The 21,091-nt window shown below is 39.8% G+C and overlaps 1 protein-coding gene across 5 annotated transcripts in view; it reads right to left on the reverse strand.

Annotated features, from left to right (window-relative positions):
* Positions 1–20,724, reverse strand: part of ano11 (anoctamin 11) — a 22,174-nt gene extending 1,450 nt beyond the window's left edge. The window contains exons 1-26 of one of the 5 annotated variants that reach the window (XM_042409889.1): positions 20,622–20,724; positions 17,384–17,994; positions 17,084–17,237; positions 16,397–16,529; positions 16,086–16,285; positions 15,870–15,977; positions 14,138–14,274; positions 13,988–14,045; positions 13,795–13,905; positions 13,546–13,711; positions 12,498–12,588; positions 10,373–10,469; positions 10,126–10,269; positions 9,769–9,906; positions 8,154–8,252; positions 7,967–8,069; positions 7,369–7,480; positions 7,215–7,269; positions 6,991–7,088; positions 5,625–5,761; positions 5,270–5,475; positions 5,025–5,161; positions 4,684–4,774; positions 3,631–3,814; positions 2,266–2,306; positions 463–523 (exon numbers count right to left, since the gene is read on the reverse strand). In XM_042409889.1, the coding sequence (XP_042265823.1) occupies positions 497–523; positions 2,266–2,306; positions 3,631–3,814; positions 4,684–4,774; positions 5,025–5,161; positions 5,270–5,475; positions 5,625–5,761; positions 6,991–7,088; positions 7,215–7,269; positions 7,369–7,480; positions 7,967–8,069; positions 8,154–8,252; positions 9,769–9,906; positions 10,126–10,269; positions 10,373–10,469; positions 12,498–12,588; positions 13,546–13,711; positions 13,795–13,905; positions 13,988–14,045; positions 14,138–14,274; positions 15,870–15,977; positions 16,086–16,285; positions 16,397–16,529; positions 17,084–17,215 (2,805 nt within the window). In that variant the 5' untranslated portion in view covers positions 17,216–17,237; positions 17,384–17,994; positions 20,622–20,724 and the 3' untranslated portion in view covers positions 463–496. Of the gene's footprint in view, positions 1–450; positions 2,307–3,630; positions 3,815–4,683; positions 4,775–5,024; positions 5,162–5,269; positions 5,476–5,624; positions 5,762–6,990; positions 7,089–7,214; positions 7,270–7,368; positions 7,481–7,966; positions 8,070–8,153; positions 8,253–9,768; positions 9,907–10,125; positions 10,270–10,372; positions 10,470–12,497; positions 12,589–13,545; positions 13,712–13,794; positions 13,906–13,987; positions 14,046–14,137; positions 14,275–15,869; positions 15,978–16,085; positions 16,286–16,396; positions 16,530–17,083; positions 17,238–17,383; positions 17,995–20,621 lie in introns of those variants that run through there. The other 4 variants (XM_042409890.1, XM_042409888.1, XM_042409892.1 and 1 more) reach the window with 4 other exon arrangements.
* Positions 20,725–21,091: the final 367 nt, after the last annotated feature.

The raw sequence follows: 21,091 nt of genomic DNA on the forward strand, positions 1-21,091 counted from the left end.
CATAGTAGAGGACACTGGGCAGACCTGAGCCCCAAAGGACCCACTCTTGGGTCTACTTGACCATTACCCTTGTAGCTCATCAGGGAACTATCCAATCACAGATTTTAGTTCCTTTTCCTTCAGACTTGGGCCCAGTTACTGTAGGGTCGATTCCCAGTTTGGACATTGTGAGTCATTTTCAGAATAACATTTTTTTCCCCATAACATTTGAAGATGTCAAATGCATTGGTCTGGTATGAATATACAGTATGTCATAAACTTTTCGTGAGTCAGCCTTAAAATGTTGGTTTGGTTTGGGTAAGTTTAGCCTCCAATACACACCTGCCCATCATAATGTTGACAGTATGACTTATTCACTCAGGGGAAAAGTTCACTCATGTTATCCCAGACGCAAAGGAGTGTCTTTTATTCCTCAATCCCCCCCCCCCCCCCCCCCCCCCCCCCCCCACCCCCCATTCTTCCCTCCCACCACTCCGTTCCACGCTGGAGTCCTAACTCATGTTTCCAAAGGACGTGTCGCTTGCTTCAGGGAAGGCAGTGCAGTTGGGTTTGGACATGGAAGGAATGGGGAAGGAACAGGGAGAAAGAGGAGAGAATTAGTCTGTCAGACAGACTACTGTAAGATGTATGGAAAGAGAAAAAAAGCTGACACAACATATACTGAATTACTGCTCACTGCTGCTATACTGTATTCTTGTGGCACATGCTGATCGTAAAAGCGACACTGCAAAAAATAAAACATACTGCCTCAACTACTACTGTATGTTGTAAAGCATTTTGAGAAATACATTTTTATATATTTGTATTCTTCCTAAGAATGAGACGAGAAGATCAATCTGATCTGAATCTGATGTCTGTGTGTTATGTACATATGAAGCTGGAGTCAGGATGTGTTTAGTTTAGCTTAGCATAAAGACTGGAAGCAGAAAGAAACAGCAAGCCTAACTGTGTCCAAAGTAAAAAAAAAAAGTACACCTACTAATATCTCTAAAGGTAACTAATTCACATGCAGTATGTGTATATATATGATGTGTGTAGTATCATTGTACCTTTATAGAGACTAACACTAAAACTTGTACTTTCCAACTTTATCTAGCAACCAGATGCAGTGAAGGAAGTACTGGCTGATGGATAACTGCTGCTCGTAAAGAACACGTACCTCCTTCTAAAATCACAAATTCAGTTTCTGTTCATGTATAAATTAACGAAACCAGACACAAGACGTGCCCCGGTAGCCTACTGGTTAAGACGCATGCCACATACTGTAACCACAACATCGATACCCCCCCCCCCCGTTTCCTGTTGACTCTCCACTGTTGCCATAATAAAGGCATAAAATGCCTTTATTGAATTAATTAAATGTTTCTTTTTAAACTTTGGACAGGTGCAGGATTTGAACTTTGACACAAGCTGTATTTGAACTGCTCTGCTGCATACTGTTTACTTCCTGCTTGAATGTAATATTATTTTATTTCATTCCAGAGAGATCATTCTGCTGTACTTCTAAGTTAAACATTAAAAGCAGTGCTGACAGAGGAAAGTATCAACTATGCTAACAGACAGAGTTAGGCTACCTGCCTCCAGTCCTTAAGCTAAGCTGACTCCATAATTAACACACAGACACATAAGATAACTTACACTGGTGAGATAATATTGTGTTATGTCTTATAAAACTGTGCTGTCCAAATGAATGAAAAGGTTTTACCAAAGATTTTACTAAACATATTTGAAGAGTTGTGTGTGATGAAATACAGTGGAACACATGATTTGCCATGCAATACATATCTAGGTCAATACATATCTGAAAAATATTCTTCAACTGTATCACCCAGCCCTAGTTGAGCAGCAGTAACATTTTCTCCTCAGCTTGCATGCGGTCACTGTACATCTCTCCCCTCCTTAGCAACTAAGACAATTAGCTCCAAAACAGAGAGACAGGCAGACCCACTAGAAATTTTAAGCCCCCTGACAATGGCACGAGCCAAGAACCCTGCACCTCTTTGGGCCTCCTATCCTTTACAGACTTATGTACTAATTCATCACATTTATGAATTCTGTTCCCTCACATTTTGTGAATTTAAATTTGATTTAGAAGTTGTGGCAGGAAATGGTAACAGGTAGTACTGTGTTGTGGTACTGTATGTACTGTACTTTATGTACTTAAGGCCATTTAATGTGTTATAAACTAGAATTCATTTAAATGTGATCAATTCTGCTATGATTACTGAAATAATGACATCTTTCTTGAGAATGCCACTTACTTACCTGTTGTGTGGTACTCACCTGTCCTCCTCCGGCAACATTCACTACATGAGACACATGACAAACATGGGTCAGAGCACAGGGACACACACACACATGAGGAGGAAAATATACTCTATGGGACAGTAGTCTCCATGAGCGAGCTGTGGCTGTGACAGACTGTGGTCCTCAGGTACAGAACTTTGACACAGGCTGTATTTGAACTGTTCTGCTGCCCAATGTTTACTTCCTGCTTGAATATAATGTCAGTGAAATCATTCTGCCATACTTTTAAGTTAAACGTTAACAGCAGTGCTGACAGTGGAAAGTATTAATCATGCTAACAGATATCAGCCCACAAGCCGTACGGATATAATCAAATTCATCTGCAACTGATATATTTAGGTCAGATCCCACAAAGATTACCTTTAATGATCATGTTGCCTGCAGTGTAGCGAGTTTATGACGGCTAGTTGGCCGCAGGTGCTGTGGAGGTGTGTATGTGGGTGGGTTAGCTTTTAAAAGCCTTTAAAATCTGGAATTTATTTATGGGAATCAACAGTCTCAGTGACAGTTTTAACACTGTATGTAACCTGTGAACACTACTGGTGCATTGTTTCATTGATCACCTGTGTGGAACCAAAGGGACAACAACATACTGCACAACATCAAACATTTAATGTTATTCTAATATTTAGGGCAGATTCCATGAAGCTAATACAGAAGTAAATTAGTATTTTATCAGAAACTATAAATACTGTAGCTACAACACAACAGTGACGTCTGTGGATTAATCAGAATAACCTTGACATTGTTTATGTAAGACACACTTCTAATGAGTTTTTCAAGTGTAATTTTCAGCACTTTGAGCATCAGCAGTTCTGTTCACCTCCATTATATCTGGACGGCAGCAGGTACAGAGTTATTTATTTTAACTGAAAAAATAAACTAAGATAAAACAAAATTAAAGACAAAGACAATACAGAAGGTTCATGACCAACAGATAAGTTAAGTGAGTCAGGGATCTGAGAACATTAGTGACAGGACTAAGTGAGAAAATATATTTTAGTGTGATATGAGTGAACTGATCCTTTGAATTCTCTAGACATGATCATAGATGACTTTGATCATTGATATCACTCTCACCTATGCTATCTCCGCATGTATCAGTGTGATCATGCTCTCAAATGGTTGGTTCACTTGGATTAATTCTTTTTAAAAAGGTCTGTGTTAGCTTTATAGAGTTGTATCTCCCTGACAACAAAACATTTAAAATCCCCTCATCTAGAAATCCTTCAAATCTCTTCTCTTAAATATTCAATTACAAAACTGGAGTGTTAGGTTTTATGAATGTGTGTGTTGTGTGTGTGTGTCCCATGTTCTACTGACCTGGGCTTGAGGTGCCTGGAGTGGCAGGGGCGGCCCCTCGGCCTCGACTCACCAACAGGGCCTCCTGGTTTTCGGCCAGAGCTTGCTTGGCCAGGTAGCGCTCCCTCTTCATCTTCAGCTCCAGGGATTCGGGGACATCGGGCACGATCCAGTCGATGGCTCGCAGTACGAAGAACACCACATGCTGGAGGAGAGACGACGTGCAGATGAGACATTTAACCTCCTCGTCAGACTGAAGAAAACTGCCTCTCCTGTCACAAAATCTGAACTTGATTTTGAGCTTACAGTTAATTGTGCTTCCCATGTGAAAATGTGTGCATTTTACATGTACTACTACTGAATTATTTTGTCTTTATATCTCAGGATTCCTATTTTGGCAAAATTCCACTCAGATCCATTCATTACACTCTGATATTCTGTGATTTCCTGGAGTATTTATGGATTTCCCTAATTTTTCCTCTCTGAAAATGCACCTCTGAAATATTTATTATTTTCCCAAATTGCCGTGACAGCCAAACACTTTGCTACTTGCTCTATAAATCCCCTCTACTGTATCCTTCTCCTTAGTGATTACTCTTGTTCTTTTCCTAGCACTGACATGTTTGTTCAGAAAACTGCAAACCCAGAATGCTGGTCCTGCTTAGCTCTAGTTGTGTGGGTTTACATTTACTCTACTTGTGACCCCTTAATGAAAATGTCTGCCTGAAATGTCAGTGTAAACAAATAACAACATGGAGGAACAGAGGGAAGTGTGAGTGAAAATGGATGCAACTGGAGAGATACGTATAAAGTGAGGAGACATGGTAAAATCAAAGGGAACAGCTCCAAAATAACATACAGTATGAACTACTGATACAGGTAAGTATCACACAGGATTAAATGACCAGTGGTTGAAACATGCACCTGGGAACAGAAGCGCAGCCAAGGAAGAGAAGTAGGTGAAAGACAAAAATGAATGATGTGCATTAAAATCACTTAAACAAGCAGAAGGAAAACAAGTTAGCCCTTATAAGCCAATAAATAAATGGAGAGACAAAGCAGCTCCCTTCATACCTCAAAGGCAATGATGAAACCAAGTCTGACAGCAAGGAGTTCCCAGTAGAACAGTGTGTAGTCTCCATTGTTGTCTCTGAATGCTTTATATCTAAAAAATAAACAAAATAAACCACAGTTACTGCAGAACACACTATGTAATAGTTGGTGTATATGATATGTTAGGAAAATGAACAATGTGTTAAACATCAGTAATGCTACCCTCTGTTGGTCAAGCCTGTGATCTGATGTCTTGAAGATGGAAATTAAACATATTTGAGAGGCTAAATATGGAATTTCAGACAAAGAGTGTGTTGCCACTCTTATATAACAATCATTCAGACAATCAGCATACAGTGTACCTGCACATGGGGTACTCTGTGAAGTTAAGCGGTGCGTAAGCCAAGGTGAAGTTGACGTATCCACTGAGCTCATTATCAAACTTGTACTGGTAGAGCAGGCGAGGTAAGAACTCTGATGTGAAGGCTATTAGGAAAGCCTGCGGACGGATAAAACGTAATGTTGAAAATCTATCTAGTATTATCATGACACTCATCCGCTCGTGATGATGACGTCTTGTGATGTCATTTTCGTGATGTCGACTCACGTTGGCGATAACGGACAGGTGTGACAGGGCTTCCAGAATGTTGAACCAGACTCCGATGTTCTGGGCGCGCTCAGCCACCGGCCGGCGGTACTCGCAAACAAACTTGTGGGCGTCCAGACGGATCTCCACCCAGTTGTTGAGGAGGGCGAAGAGCGGAGCGAGGGGGAACGCAGCCACGAAGATGGTGATGAACCCGAACTGGAGCACTGCAGCACAACGACTCATTTTTAATGCACGTTATACATTATTTTTTTTTTTACAAATGTACATCATATTGTATTTTATTGAATAGTTAATACAGTTTATCATAGACCCAGTAACATTATATCTTTAAGGTACAGCAGAGGATACTTGCCCATCTCCAGGTACTCCTCAAACAGGCCCTCACACTCCACCAGCTGGTAGTCTTCCTCCCAGCGCCGAGGTTCATGGGATGATTTTCCCCCGAGCACCTTGGCCAAAGATCTCTTCTGGCGCCAGGCCTTCACTTTACTGTCGGAGCAGAGAGACAGAGAGAGGCTTTTATTTTAGAGCCCAGCTACAAAACAATAGCTCATCTAGTGAGGATGTTTTCTCTTCCGTGTCCCTACATGCAATTCTAAAGTTCTTCATGGTGCCTTTCATTACTGTTTACATTTTTTGTCTCTTTTTTTGTTATTTTGTACACATGTTTTACATTACATGGACAACTGAGTTAGTTTAAAGTGTTGATGATTAGCTGTGAGCATGGGTTTTTAATTTCGTCATGATGGACTCAAAACTACAAAAGCAAAGGATGATGGTTCTCTTGTGGCTTTTCAACTGACATCTTGGTAACGCATTCTTCCTCTGCTGTAACACATATCTGCCTCAAAACTCACTGCACACGTAATACAAAACAGTACCAATCACACAAAAAACACACACACACAATCTTTTATGTCTGTTCAGAAAATGACACAGGCTTCTCTCTTCCTCCCCCAGGAGAAACAAACAAGAGAAACCACATCCAGTCCTCCCTGTGGCCTCTCGCACAGAGCTGTCACACTCACAGCAGGTCAAAGCAGGCGCCAGCTACAATCATTTTATCAATCCAACAGCAGCGGTATATATGACCTCACTGTTGGGGGAATCAGCATGAAGATCTAATTTAAACATATATGGCTTTGTTTTTTTCCCAGCTGATCACACATTCAATACAAACAATACAATACAAAATGTGTCTGGAAACACACACACACACACAGACACACAGACACACAGACACAAAGACACACACACACACACACACACACACACACACACACACACACACACACACACACACACACTGTGCCAGTGCTGCAGAGCTACACTGGTGGGCTTTACTGCACCAGACAAACTCCTCTGCAATCAGGATGCAGAACCATCTGATGTAGCACTTCAAAACATTACGTCATGCAGGTAAATTGTAATTTGATGGTTCTGCTGATACTGGTTTTCAGATATTTCTAAATCCACACTGATGATAGCTATTATCTTTACAACAATGCACAATTCAATTTCTTGAAAGTGATCATTTTAACTTGGAAAATTGTACTCCAGTTGCAACGGTTTATAATGTCCACTGAAGCTGTTAAGTAAAAGCAAGGAAACCTTGAGACAGAAGAGACAGACGACATAATCAAATAAAATAACAGATCAGGTTGACCTCTAAGAAAAGTCATACTGGTATCAGTTGAATGAGTGGACAGGAAACATACGGGATAATGAACTCCTGAATGTTGTTGATGAGTTGCTTTCCCACCATGATGATGAAGAGTTGTTCAGCCAGTTCAATGAGACAGCCGCCAGGACCACACTGAATATAAAGACACACAGAACACACAGACACATTTTTGTTTCCATGCTTGGATATGTGATATTTTTCCCTTTGACATTCATTGTGAAATTATAGATTAATAAAAATGTAGAAGAAGAGACTCACATCTTCATTTCTCATCCCAAACAAGGTGCCATAGTTGGTAGGATAACCCACAAACCTACACACATAGAGAGGTAAATTAAATACTTTGTTTGTCACAATATATTTTTCATTACATGATTGTCTGTGTGATTGTTGTGACAGACTTATGTCTCACCTTCCTTTAAAGAAAGCCACATAGAAGGGAGACGAGTAGAAATTGACAAACTGGAAGATGAACACCTTGAAGATGAAGGCGTTGTCATACTGGGTTTGTGTTCGGTGCATCTCTGCCACAGAGAAAACAAGAACACACAGTGTTAAACACATTACGCCCTCTGTAATAATATTAATGTTTGCCATTGTTTTCTCTTCCTAATACGTTTGGCTAGCAGGGAATTTGTTTAAAACCTGTCTGATCATGTGACGACTCATGTTTCTTTCCCCTTCTGACTTTTCACAGCACCGTCACTGTGTTCAGATATCTAAGCAATTAACATGGTGAGTACAAATGTTACCTTAATCAATAAAAGTGATGGTTAAACCTATGAAAAACAGACCAGTCCTGGTCAATCTGTCAAAATGGTCACTGGTGTGTCACATTCATATGCTCAGCGCTGTGTGTTGTGATGTCTCGTTCTGTAACGTCTGTTGCCCTCGCTAATGGAGTATTTTTACCCCTGATGCTGGGATCAAATTCAAGACTTTCATCTGCTTTGTGAGGAGTCTCAGCTTTTAGTTAGTGGAGATCTAATGAGAGCAGCATTGATTCTTACCCCATTTAGTGAGCTGCTCAGCTAATGCAGTATAGACCCGGCCCATCAACAGGATCAAGCCTAGATTCACAATACTGCTGGAGATGTTGGCTATGGTCCCTGCCTGGAGTGGAGATCACACAAATATTAAAAACAGAAAAAGTTAAATCCACACATCCCACTGTAGCTCTATGTAGCTCTGATATACCTCTGTGCGCAGGACGGGGCTCCCAGTATGGTACATCATCACGCTGATGATACCGCGGCACATGACAACCGTCACCAGGAAGATCATCACCACACACAGCTGAGAGGGAAGACACGGGGACACTGGGTTAAAAGATTAGAATTGGTGATTTTTATTTGGGGAAAAAAGCAAAGAAATATACTGAACTTTGGAACATCTCTTTGAAGTAGTTCTTCATGAGATTCATTAGGTGCACTCCATTCATGCAGGTTTCCAAACTCTCACCACTACAGATTCATGGCCTGCACACTATCACTGCCAAATAAAGTGCAGCCATCATCATCCTCACCACTCTCCATAGCTTGCTCACTGGTCCAGACTGCTCGCTGCCAGGCTCAATCAACTCTTAGTAAATGATTTCCAGACTAACAACTCGTAGCACAGATTGAGTTTAGGGAACTAAGTTTGGTGTGTGAGGTTACATCTGAAAACCTTTTACTGATTTAGTTTAGTTTAGTTTAATCAGAGCTCTTGTAGGAAAACAATTGTTCTGCATGGAGATCAGCCACAGTAAATTTCCTAAAATTCACATTATCCTTTTCATGATGTCCACAGTTCCTTATTGTTTGTCTTCTGGGTTTAACTGTTCGGTACAACACAGGAACACCAAACCAGTAGATCTCTGATTTTCAATTTCACAAACTGTTTCTTTGAAGTGGAAGCCCTAATTATCATAATACACAGTACATATCCAAGGCTATCCCACAGTGAATCACACAGCCAAGAACAGATGGTGCTTTGTATGTATATTAGTACCAATTTAAAGCCACTATCTATTTATTTCAGCAGGAAACATTTCCTTGCTTCGTTTTCAACAGTAAAAAAGAAAGCTACCCTTCAATTTCAGTCACTCCTCTTGGTTTGTTTTCCAGATAAGTGATCAAGGATACTGTTCTATTCAGTTTTCCTTTATAGGCCGTGCGTGTTGATGCCATGGCACCATTTTTTCCACCTCTGTCAGTATTGTGAGAGGAAGGGTGGGGGAAAGCTGATCCTCAGATCCCTTTTCAAGAACAAGTTAATCCTGGATTGAGCATGCAGTGTATGACTGAGATTATCAGATCATATCTAGCCCTGTGGGCAAATGACCTGGATCCATTATTAGAAAAGGGTTCAGTTACCACTGCAGGATTCACTTGAACAGCACACAGGTGTAAACTCCACGCCTCTTTCTCACCAGGATCACAAGAGTAAAATCTCAAAAGACAGTGAGACTCTCCAATGAAACAAAGTACAATGAGAATGACTGTAAGAATAAGAAAAATCAGCACATGTTTTGTACATACTTGTATGGGATCTGATTAGGATTTTGCATCAAAATCAATTCATGGCATGTGATCATCTCCAATAAAAATAATCAAACAAATTACATTGCATTAAACAGAGAACAAAGTTGGTGGCTCTGACTGGCCAATGCCAGACTCATAGATAATGGTTGATATCACCAAACCAATATATTGATGGATTCCTACAAATGTACTTACAAGAATGTTCTGCTATTGAAATACTTAATTTACAGTAATACTCAAATCATAAACCTGAAATCTAAAAAAATCAATTTTAAACAGTGTCTCACCATCATAATGATGACCATGGAGCCAGTGAACATACGGGACAGTCTGGTCTTCTCTGGAAAGTAGGGCTCTTTGACTCCAGTCACTGGGTTTTGCTCCATACTTGGGGCCATGGCTGCAAACTCTGGCCGAGGTCTCTCCTGAAGGAGTAGTATCAGTTGATCAGTATTAATGGATAGACTCTTTGCTGGTTTTCTACAACTGCAGACTACATCTGGGGACCCAAAAGAAAGTGATGCACTTCACACCAGTGCCTGGGTAAACCCTATCCCTATTCCCATTGTTTTGCAGACCTGGGGTCTCTAGATGTGAGGTCTATAACTACCATAAATCTATAAACAAAGAAAAGATTGTGACACCTCTTCTTCGTGGAAGTCCATGCAGTCCCAGTGATGGGCCAGGGTGGCCATCTTTCGCTTCCAGTACTCCAGGAACGTCACGGCCCAAAAGGACATGAACACACTGAAGAAGACTGTACCTGGGTGGTCGAATAGGTAGCCCAACTACAAGGCAGAAAGTCAGAGTACATAGTTTTTGGTTTATAGCTTTAAGTTTAACCAGCGCCAGACTTCTTGGTTTCAGTGAGATGTTTTGAAAAGTAATCACCTTGGCCATGGTGCAGATTTCAGACATGTTCCAGGCTTTACATGTATTACAGAGAGGACACATCAGATAACTAGCGCTGCTGTTACAGATTTCCTTACTGTTGACAGACACATAGACACAGATTAGTTACAACAGAGAAATCACATTTTAAAGCTTTCAAACCAGGATTGCTTTTCAGATTTGGATGAATCAAGTGGCAAAGCAGATTTGACAGATATTTTGCCCTTTAACCACATGTTAAATAATTACTAGTGTGAGCACTAAGGGATTAATTGTAATGGATTTTGCATGCACACAAGCCTGGTGTATATTGATTCCTGGATAAGTGAGAAAAAATATCAGATAAAAGGTGTTGAAATTGTTGCAAGCTGCCAGGGAACAGAGCTATTGCACTTTCCCTTATTAGAGTTAATGAGTGAGTTACTGAAACCATGAATACACGTCGGCTCTGCTGCACAAATAAATCCTGACATCTTTCTTCCTTATTTCTATAAATGGAGATTATTCTGCACTAATTGTCCATTATCACATGAGATAACTGCTGTTTATTTTTTGCTGCAGACTGGCCTCCATATATTCTCCACTAATCTGGCTTTAATCTACAGTGTGAACTAATGAACTTCATGAAGCTGAGCTGTTTTCTTCCCTAAGATATTAATTCATCTTCCATTCTCTCTAAGCTTCCTTGTTATTTTATAACAGGATTAATTTTCTGTCACTGAAACCAACAGGATGCCATAGCAACAGATCTGTGATACACACTAGAATTGATAACACAACATTTGGGGACACACACTGAAGGTACATGTGCTCTGAAGTCTGAATGAGAGGTGATTTCAGTGCTGTGTCAGTATAACTACTGTGGTGGTAAATAATGTATAATAAATTGGGTACAGACATTTCCCATGTGGATTGTATAATTATGAGGTTTGTTTTTTATTCAGAACAGGCTGTGCTTTGATATATTTGCATCTCAAACTGTGTTTGTTTAAGCATAATTTGGGAGAAAGTGTGTCAGTAGAGTTTTCATTTCTGGGCAACTCTGGTATCCCTTAAAGGTATAGTTTAACATTTTGGGTAATGTGCTTATCCTCTTCTTTTCTGAGAATAAGATAAATAGATTGATACTAATCTCATGTCTGTGTGTTAATTAGAGAGCTGGACTATAGCTATGGTGTCAGATGCCAGATGGGTTCAGTAAGAACAGGATTTGGTTTTGGTCTCTGTACAGGTACGATGGAACCAAACCTGGCAACCTCACTGCAACGTCAAGACTCCGGGAGGTAACTGCACCCAGTTGCTATTGCTTGCCAATAAATTGTTTCACCATGTAACTCACACTAAAATCACAAACTGCCTTTTTTTTTTACATCTGTTGAGAGCTAATGCCACATTGAATTTCCCTTCATTTCCCAGGATTTTCTTGAGCATGTTGCTTGAGACTGACATCCTCATTAGGCGTCCTGACTGAGAATGAGTGGAATGCAACCACAAAAACACCTGGTGAAGTGTAGCCTGTTTAATTATTTTACTTTTCATTTTACTTTTGAGATACAACCACTGAAATGTTTATCAGTGACATAATGACAGTGAGTGTAGCACAAGTATCAGAGTCACAAAGACTAGTTTGTTACACAGCAATATCTGTCTAAAGTTTGCTAACATTAGCCACCATAAACTACTAGTCATACCAGACCAAGTAAGTTTGTAGCAGCAAAATCCTTGAGTGCATTAAGCAAGGGTCTACTTTATTGCTACTGATAGTAGAGTAATGACAGGAAATGAGGGGAGGAGGCACAGGGAAAACTGACCAAGGGTCCCCAGCTGGACTCGAACCAGGTACATTGCAGCTCAAGATCAATGCTTTAATCCCTAAGCCACCAGGGTACCCCATAAATAACCTTTATATGAAAAATTGGTGGAGTTCCCCTTTAAAATTTGATGAATAAAGCTTGATACATCAACTAAATGCTAGAGTCACATTGTCATCACTTCATTATGTTTTAAAATGTTGATTTCCTGGCTCTTGTATACATTTTGTTGATGCTATATTCCACATTGCTCCTTGTCATTTTTTTGTGTTATGCAGTAAAACATGTACTTTCTGTGTAATATGTGGACTCACGCTGGTGTGTTGGTACCCATGGACATGACTCCAGACACAAAGACCAGGGTCCCAACCACTGCTGCCGGCAGCAGCCAGGCTGTGTAGTAACCTGTAGAGACATAAAGCTCCTTTAGGCTGCAGATCTCAGCTTATGTGCAATTACACTGAAGCACTGCTGTTTAATGCTGGAATGTCCTTGATGAAGAGGTTGGGTTGACGTTGCAGAAGACGTATGTCTCATGCTGCAGATTATAGTTTTATTGTCTCAAAATTAACTGTAGTTTGATGTTCTGTCTACTCTTTACTCAGACATAATGGATTTCACTTATCATGTCGAAAACTGAATGGAAAACATGCAACTTTCTGTGAGCCAGATGGATTTTTCCCTGGAAAAATTATAAATAAATAAAATGGAAAATGATGAATCACATAAATAGTAGAGGCCTGTTTAGCAGCAATTAGAGCCTTTAATCTTTGAAGACAGATGTTCACAGAAGTCTCAGCTGTCTGTCAGAGTACTGCAGATCTTCCTCCCAGATTTCTTTGTATTTTGATGCATTCATTGACCTCTCTACCTTCACAAACTCCCAGGGGTGCTGCAGAGAAACATCAACAGCACTGAATCTTTCTTACTGTCAGAGTGTCCTTCATTCCTTCCACCAAACACAAAATTCACAAACCAACTGGAGCCTTCCAGATGCAAGTGTATTTAATCTAAATCATTTGTCTCACATTCACGAAAATTGGACTGAATTGCTGTTTTTTTCTTCTTCACATTTTGATAATTTATTTGAATTGCTGAACAAAAAAATCTGAGATGTGGGCAGCGATTCAGAAGTCTGGCTACAGGCTAAAGGTGATCTCTATTCAACTTAATGTTTAACTTCTACAAACAACTTATGACTTATGATTAATGTGTATCCCGCTAAAGAATTAATTCAAATCATTTGAGGAGATCTAATTTTTCTTTCTTCTGATGATCAGTGCCAAAAAAAATCCTAATTACATGCACATGCGAAAGCTATTGAACACTTTTTTTTCTTTCTAAATAAGGATTCATATTTACCCAGCCAGGCAAAGTAGAGGGCAATCTTCTCTCCAAAGTACTCCCTGATGTGGTCCAGTGGTTGGTACTTGTACCATTTGCACCAGCGGGCCCAGTAGTAGTGAAGAACCTGCCTCTGGTTCAACTCATCAGGACGGATTTCATACCGTGGAAGTTGAAAAGGGCCCTGTGGAATAAAAACATGCTGAATAAAAAGCGAAAGCAGCACAATTTTTTAATTAGATTACAGAGCAGATATAAATATCACACCTCATGCAGGGGGAAAGCTGCAGTGTACGCCCCTTCATTTACAAGTCTATCCACGCCAACCTCTGCTCTCTTCCTTTTGCCGTACACCGTCCTGGCAAGAATCTCATACACCTGAAATAATATGCAAACTCTCACTCCATGACAGAATAATTTCACTGAGTCCATACACTGTGGAGGAAGTCCTGTTACTCACAACACGATGTCTTTGTGTATTAGTGAAGTAAGTTTCATGGTTGTCACAGCCAAGGAATCTGGAGAAGAGAGACGTTCACTTAACCAATTACACTATACTGCAAAACAATGTTAACTGATCCTATTATTACCAACTTTAACTGGAACTCACCTGTTCATCTTTGACTTGCGAAAGGCACATGTGTAATAGTCCAGCGGCCTGTTTGGTACTGACTCTGTCATTGCGTTAGGGATGCATAGTCTACTCAGTACCCGAGCAGATGTGTTTAAGTCATGATGCGGCTGTGCCTGGAAGCCAAGAACACAGTCATTCAGTATCATGACGGTTTTATCATCCACGTCTTTATAAAGGTATAATCCTTAAAATTTCAGTTGATTTGGTGACATCGTGGTTACTGGTGTTAACTGGTGTAAATGCCCCAGAAATTACACTGTGTATCTACCAGCCACCAGTGGAGGCAGCAAACACGCTGCCTCCACTGGTGGCTGGACTGTCAGTAATGCAACAGAAGAAGAGCCACTCACATCTGTTAACAGTGCAGCTACACAAACTCTGGGCTCAAAGGTTTCATAAAGAATACAAGGAAGACAGTCAACAATGTCCTCTGACAAGCTAATACTGAAATTATTGCCTTTTATCTTCTTCATCACTTCCAGTAAGTGCATGTACAGTTTTGTGTCCTGTCAACCCTTTGTGCGGGGGAACGCATTTGAATCTCACTCAGGAAAGGTGGAATCCGTCAGTAACAATAAAATCTGGTGTTTGATGTAATAACAACACACAAGAGTCTACAGCCACACTAGCAGCTCTGTGAGGCTGTGTTTGGGGACTGTGCTACCAAATGTTAGTGTGGTGGAAAATTCATAGTATAAGGCAATTGTTTTTGATTATGTGTTGAAGATTTATGATTTAATTCATATATACTCTCTAAGCATACATATATTCTTTAAGTGCATATATACTCACATATTCTTAATGTACTAGATATATATTCTTTACTTGATTGTTCTATACGTGTATGTTAAAGCTCATACTCTCTTGTTTTTGAAATTGTTTAGCGGACATGATACAGAAGTGGAGTTGGTGAGGGGCAGGTGCCCCCGCCATTAGACAAAATCAATAGTCTGCCAAGCATATACAGACAAAGTAAATAAACCTGTGAGTTACTCTTTAATATTATAACCAGTGATATTTTAGGGGAGTTACTGGGATAAATAAGAAAAAACCAATGAGAGATGTAGGAAGGATCAGGAGATGTGTTCATAGCATATCATCCTAAAAGTATAAATCAGACAGTATTGCCTGACAATGTCAGTTACTCTGCGCAGAACTAACTCAGGTCTTTAACCCTTGTGATTTGAATAAAAAATACTCTACCCTTAAATACTCTTCTGAAAACTTGCCTCTCAGTTTTGTGTTTTGTCTCCAAGATTAATTCTACCACACTAGCATCAGCATGCTCAACATGCTAATATGCTCAAAAATGCTAACATGGTGATGTTTGGCAGGTATTTTAAGTACCATGTTTACCATCTTAGTTTAGCATGTTAGCATGCTAAAGTACTCTAATTAGCACTAAACACAAAGCACAGCTGAGGCTGATGGGATGTCATTAGTTTCGCAGTTATTTAGACATAAAAGTATTGGACAAATTAAAATGTTGACCTAATGATGAAAAGTTAAGGGATCTTGAGGGAGACATGTGTAGCAAATTTTCACGACAATCCATCCAATAGTTTTTGAGCTATTTCAGTTTGGACCAAAATGGTGGACTGACCACCTAACTGAGAGACTGACATTGTCATCCATAGAGACAATCGAAAAAATGCTAAGAATTTTAACTTTAAATTTGAAATATGTAATTATAAACAACTGCACTAACTTGCAATGGAGCTCTCAGGCAGAGTTCCTCAGCGTGATACACCATCACATCCCAAGGAGCACTAAGTTTCAGAAAATGTATTGTTTTCTTTTCATTCGCAGTTTCCTCCTAAAGGAAAGAAACGTAAGAAGTTGTTCATTTATAAGGAAAAATAAATTATGAGTAGACTGAGAGCTTTTTAATAAGATAAATGATCTTCAATCTGATCTTCAGTACCTTCTCCATCAGCAATCCGGCACACTCTAGATTCTGAACAAACTTCTCCCTCCACTGTGCCAGCTTTGCCTTCCTTCGTTCAGACCTGCTGTTCTCCTCGGGGGGCACAGCTTCCCCGTCCTCACCGGTCACCTCACCCCTGTCCTTCCCCTTGCCTCGCCGTTTCCTCCGCGAGCGAACCTCCCACACCAGCACAAAGTCTAAACCCAGATCAAGCACACGGATCCGAAAGGTTAAATGAGGGACTCACTCAGTCATCCATCATTCAGCTTGTGACAGCTAATACAATGTGAGCTGCTGATGCTGCTTACCTATTTTGGTTCTTCCATCTGTGAAGTAATTCCCCAGCTGTGGAAGTGGCTGGGTACTTCTTGTATTAAAGTGAATATCGATGGGGTCATTATCATCCCCATCTGCATCTTCATCACAAGCTGCAGCTGAAAGCTGAAAGTATCAATGCAGTTTAATTATTATCTATATTTGCAAAAAACAAGTGAGAACTGTAGGCAAAAAAGGCTATTTTGTACTCACTTCCCTGCATGTAAACACACTGTACTGTATATGGACGGTTCATTTCCTTCTGATGAGGTTTAACTGTAAATCCTGTGTCATTACACAGCAGCATAAAAGCCTCTACTTTGCAATAATGAACCCAGAAAGATGAGATGATCACTGAGCTTTTTACAGCACGATTGAAAACAATCTTTCAGCACAGCAAAGTCATGTTTCACCACAAGATAGTTTTGATTTGCCAGTGATATACAGCACCTCATAATATATTGTACTCCTGCAGATATCACATAGAGGATATAAACCCCTTCTAGATTCACTGCAACATCTCAGAGAAGTCAGTGAGGTATGATGGGATGAGGCAGGGGAATTAATGGCTGCTGTGTGAATGTGCAGTTATTTTCAATATTTATGTGATTCATCTACGAAAGGATAAAACACTGCAGCATATTTAAGGTTTATAGAGGGGGAAAAAAAATAGAGCTTACATATCTTGGCGGGATGAAGCACCCGTTCTGCAGACTTCCATAGCTGTCTGTGGTTTGGGCTTCACCCCCATAGTCCAGATCCAGGAGGACCTCTCGGTCTCCTTTCAGCGGCTCTAAGCCCTTCCTCAGCATAATGTGAGGATGACAAAAGGTCCTGTGGATTGACACATATACTGAGCATTCACATCAAATTAAACAGTGAGAAAAAAATGCTTATCACTCAAGTATTTCACACAACTACACACATGATTTGAAGGAAGAGGCTGAAAAGGGTAAAAAAAAAAAAGGTTGATACTGTACCTTTGTTGTGGTTAAGACGAGGCTGCTGATAAAGTCTGAATTTGCAGCAATCTGTGCTCTCCTTGTCCTCTCCCTCCTCTCTATCTCTGCATCCGTCATGCTCCTCTGCTCCACAGCTAGATAGCTGTAGAATACCGTAACTGACCTAACATGCAGGCAGCAGCTTGTACTTTTCTGCATTTCAGCAGAGGAAATGTACATCAGGATATACAGCACGGCTCACATCCCCACATCATAAATAATGTAATAGTCAGTCAGAGGCAGAGGGTTGGAGAGTAAAGCCAGGGCTCTCACAAACATGTTCATTATGAAGAATAAAACATGTGAGGGGGGAACCTCTGTGATCTATCGGGCATTCCCTCATCCATACAAGCTGCTTCCCACATTTCGTTTAATCGGTGTGGAAACGTTCACACAGTTGGCATGAATTATTAACAGAACAAGAAAATAAACTCCACCTCTCTTTCCTGATACATCATCACGGGCATGACACTGAGATTGCTCCTTCAAATGCTGATGGCAAATATTCGTGATTCCTCCACATGCATCAGCACTAAATGTGTCATTATTTTTTCTCCAACACTCCTCCTCCTTTTCAGTCGACCGCATTGCTGCAGTCAAAACAGAGCAGAATGTAAAAAGAGTGTGAAAGGATAAGTAGGGAGGAGGAGGAGGAGGAAAAGGGAGGCAGTGTTAAGAAGCAGGGAAGTGTACAGCTAACGGAGAGTGAGGTATTAAAATTGCATTAGAAAGTGAGAAACTGGAGAGTAAATGAGGGAAAGCACAATATGCTTTAAACACTAGTTTCATTTAATGGGTAAAAATATGGCATGCTGTCTGGATAATTAATAGACCAGAGTTCACTGCAGAACAGCATTGCATTCACCAACTAAAAACAATTTTGGGGGTGATTTTGTCAATCTGTATACATACAATACAACCTCACATTACTGATAACTGTAATATTACACATGAAATATCTGAAATATCAAAACATAGCAATGCAATTTCTTTGTGAAAATAAACATTTTCTGAAGAGAAAACAAGGTCGGTCGGTCTGTTCCTGTGAATATGTGTGATAAAATATTTAATAAGCACAATATGATCTTGCAGTGATCAGACATGGGCTTGTGTTTCATAAATATCAGTCAGAAAGGAGCACTCATATCCAGCGTTCATCCTTCTTTACTGGTCAAAACATTTCCAGTTGCACAAAAGATATTTACTAAGCACATTCATGCTCCCCAGAAGATGAACCCTCTCTACTTCCAACACTATATGAGCTTTCTTATAGCTCCAACCTCAGGGCAAGGTGTCAGTTCTGCACACAAGACATCTAACAGGCAGATTTGCATGACATTTACTGAGCACATTCATGGACCCAAGGGGATAAATCCTTTTCATTTCACCCCTAGGACATTTTATCATTACTACTGGTAAGGCTTTAATTATCAGTATGCTTTTAATTGTATCCAAACACTTAGTCGGGCAGGGTGGTCTGAATGGTGGTAATACTGGGTTTTGAATTGTTTTAGAAAAGTTCCACCTGTTTTAGGGCCACAACTGGTATTGTCTTCACCTTTGTTTCTTAATTTTTCCATTTTTACTTGACAAACATTATTCCCATCTTTCCTTACTCTTATGTTTACTTTGTACATCCCAAAGAAACACAACCCACGCTGTTTTATTTATCATCCATCTCAACAATCTGACAGTGTTTCTCTTCCTCGGCTCGATACTTGCTGAATCATTCTGATTGTGATCATGCTGCCTTGCACCCTCAGCATCCTTCTCTATCAGTGCTGCTTCATTGCAAACATCTGAAACAAGCATTCCTGTTCTTAGGTTGTTCCCAGTTCCCTGGATGCTGGCTGATATCTGTGCTTCTTTTACTTTCTCTTTTAGTCTCATGTTGTGGTCCCTGCTGTGTTGGCCTGTTCTTCAAAAAAAAAATCATTGAGCCCTTTTACTACGTCACTCCTTGAAATAAGGATTAAAAAACACTTCCCTTTCATCAGTGTTGATCCAGCTTTGTCTTGTTGAAATAATGCCTTGAAACCATGGTAACAGCACAAGTACATCCAAGATGATATTATTATGTTATTAAAATGATAAAAATGTGTCTGAACAGGACAAGTGGTAATTTTTGTTGCCCTAGCAACTACAAAATGATGATAAATACTACCAGAGGCTGTGAACATTAACTGCTCTATGCTGTGTTGAATGTTGTCTTCTCTTATTTTCACTACAGTTCCTAACATCTTTAGTTATAATCAACATAAATTTATCTCAACCTAACTATCTTTAAGTGGATCTGTGCTCTCAACATTTTCGAAATGTCCTAATTGTGGTTTCCGTATGTAAAATGTCAACCTCTGCTGTCTTAGTAAAGTGCTGCAAACTACATGATCAATCCAAAGATGACAGATGGTGAGACATACAGTATTCTCTTTTGCTTTGACAAAATTAATTCATTTCAGTATTTTCCACATTTCAAAATAAATAGGAATCAATGGATTTAAAGGAAAGGCTTTGTCTTACACAAAATAACCTGTCAACAGCCCCTTAAGCGAGTCATTTACCAGCCTAAATGCTGTTGTGAAGCTTCTCAGTGGTGAAAAGCTGTAAAAGGTAGAGGTTGTGCTGGGTTACTGCAACTGGAAATGTGAGTAACATGAAAATGGGGCAATTCTGTAAAAGGACATGGTGCTCAGCAACTGTACCTTTAATAAACACACTACATAACCATAAGTATGTGGACACCTGAACATTAAACCCATATGAGGCTGCTGAATGTTTCAAAACCATGACCATTAATCTGCTGCTACAACAGCTGCTGCTCTTCCTTTCTGGGAAAGCTTTTCACAAGACTGTATAAGCTGGTTGCAGGTTTGCTCCCATTCAGACGCAATAACATTCATGATGTCAGCTACTGATGTTTAATGATAAGGCCTCGCTGGCTGTTGGCATTAGATCACACACCTGATAATAGTTTTAAAACAGGTTTTAAGAGAAACTATGTGACCTCTGTTGGTGACTGGGAGGAACTGCAACATCATAAAAACTTGGTATATCTCAGACACAGTCTCTTAAAAAGTACAGTAAACTACAATTGACGACACTTATTTGACAATATATCATTGTGTCACTGGTGTTTTTGGTTGATTTTAGCAAAAAGATGCAGAATGCAGTGAAGACTACATTTTATTTAACTGACCTAACACAGCTGGTCTCTTACCTGTCAATCTTCTGTCCCTGCTCTAACATGACTGTCTTTATGTTTTCCGACTTCTTTTCTTCATCATGCACCTTGGCAGTAGATGAAGTTGTGCCAGAGATCCCTACTCTGTCCTTATGTTTTTAACACACTGCATTTCACTGGTTTGACCTATAACAGAAACATAGATGTTAAAAGCACAGATATTGGTGTATACTATGGAATATCACCACAGGAGACAAGGTTTCATTTCAATTTATTCGGTTACACCATCCATTTCACAAAGGTTTATTTGTACATTTATTACCATTATGAACTGTATAAAACCTTCTGGACATGCATGTCTTTATGTGTGAGTGTGAGTTAAATTTGATTAGTGCTCTATTTACATTTCAATAAAATTGCTAAACATAATACGAATACTATATGCAGTATACATTTATGAACAAAATCAAAAAGCGTTTTTTTCCAAATGCATCACTTAAAAGATG

The sequence above is a fragment of the Thunnus maccoyii genome, chromosome 4 (genome assembly GCF_910596095.1).
Source record: "Thunnus maccoyii chromosome 4, fThuMac1.1, whole genome shotgun sequence".
NCBI classification, from domain to species: Eukaryota; Metazoa; Chordata; class Actinopteri; order Scombriformes; family Scombridae; genus Thunnus; species Thunnus maccoyii.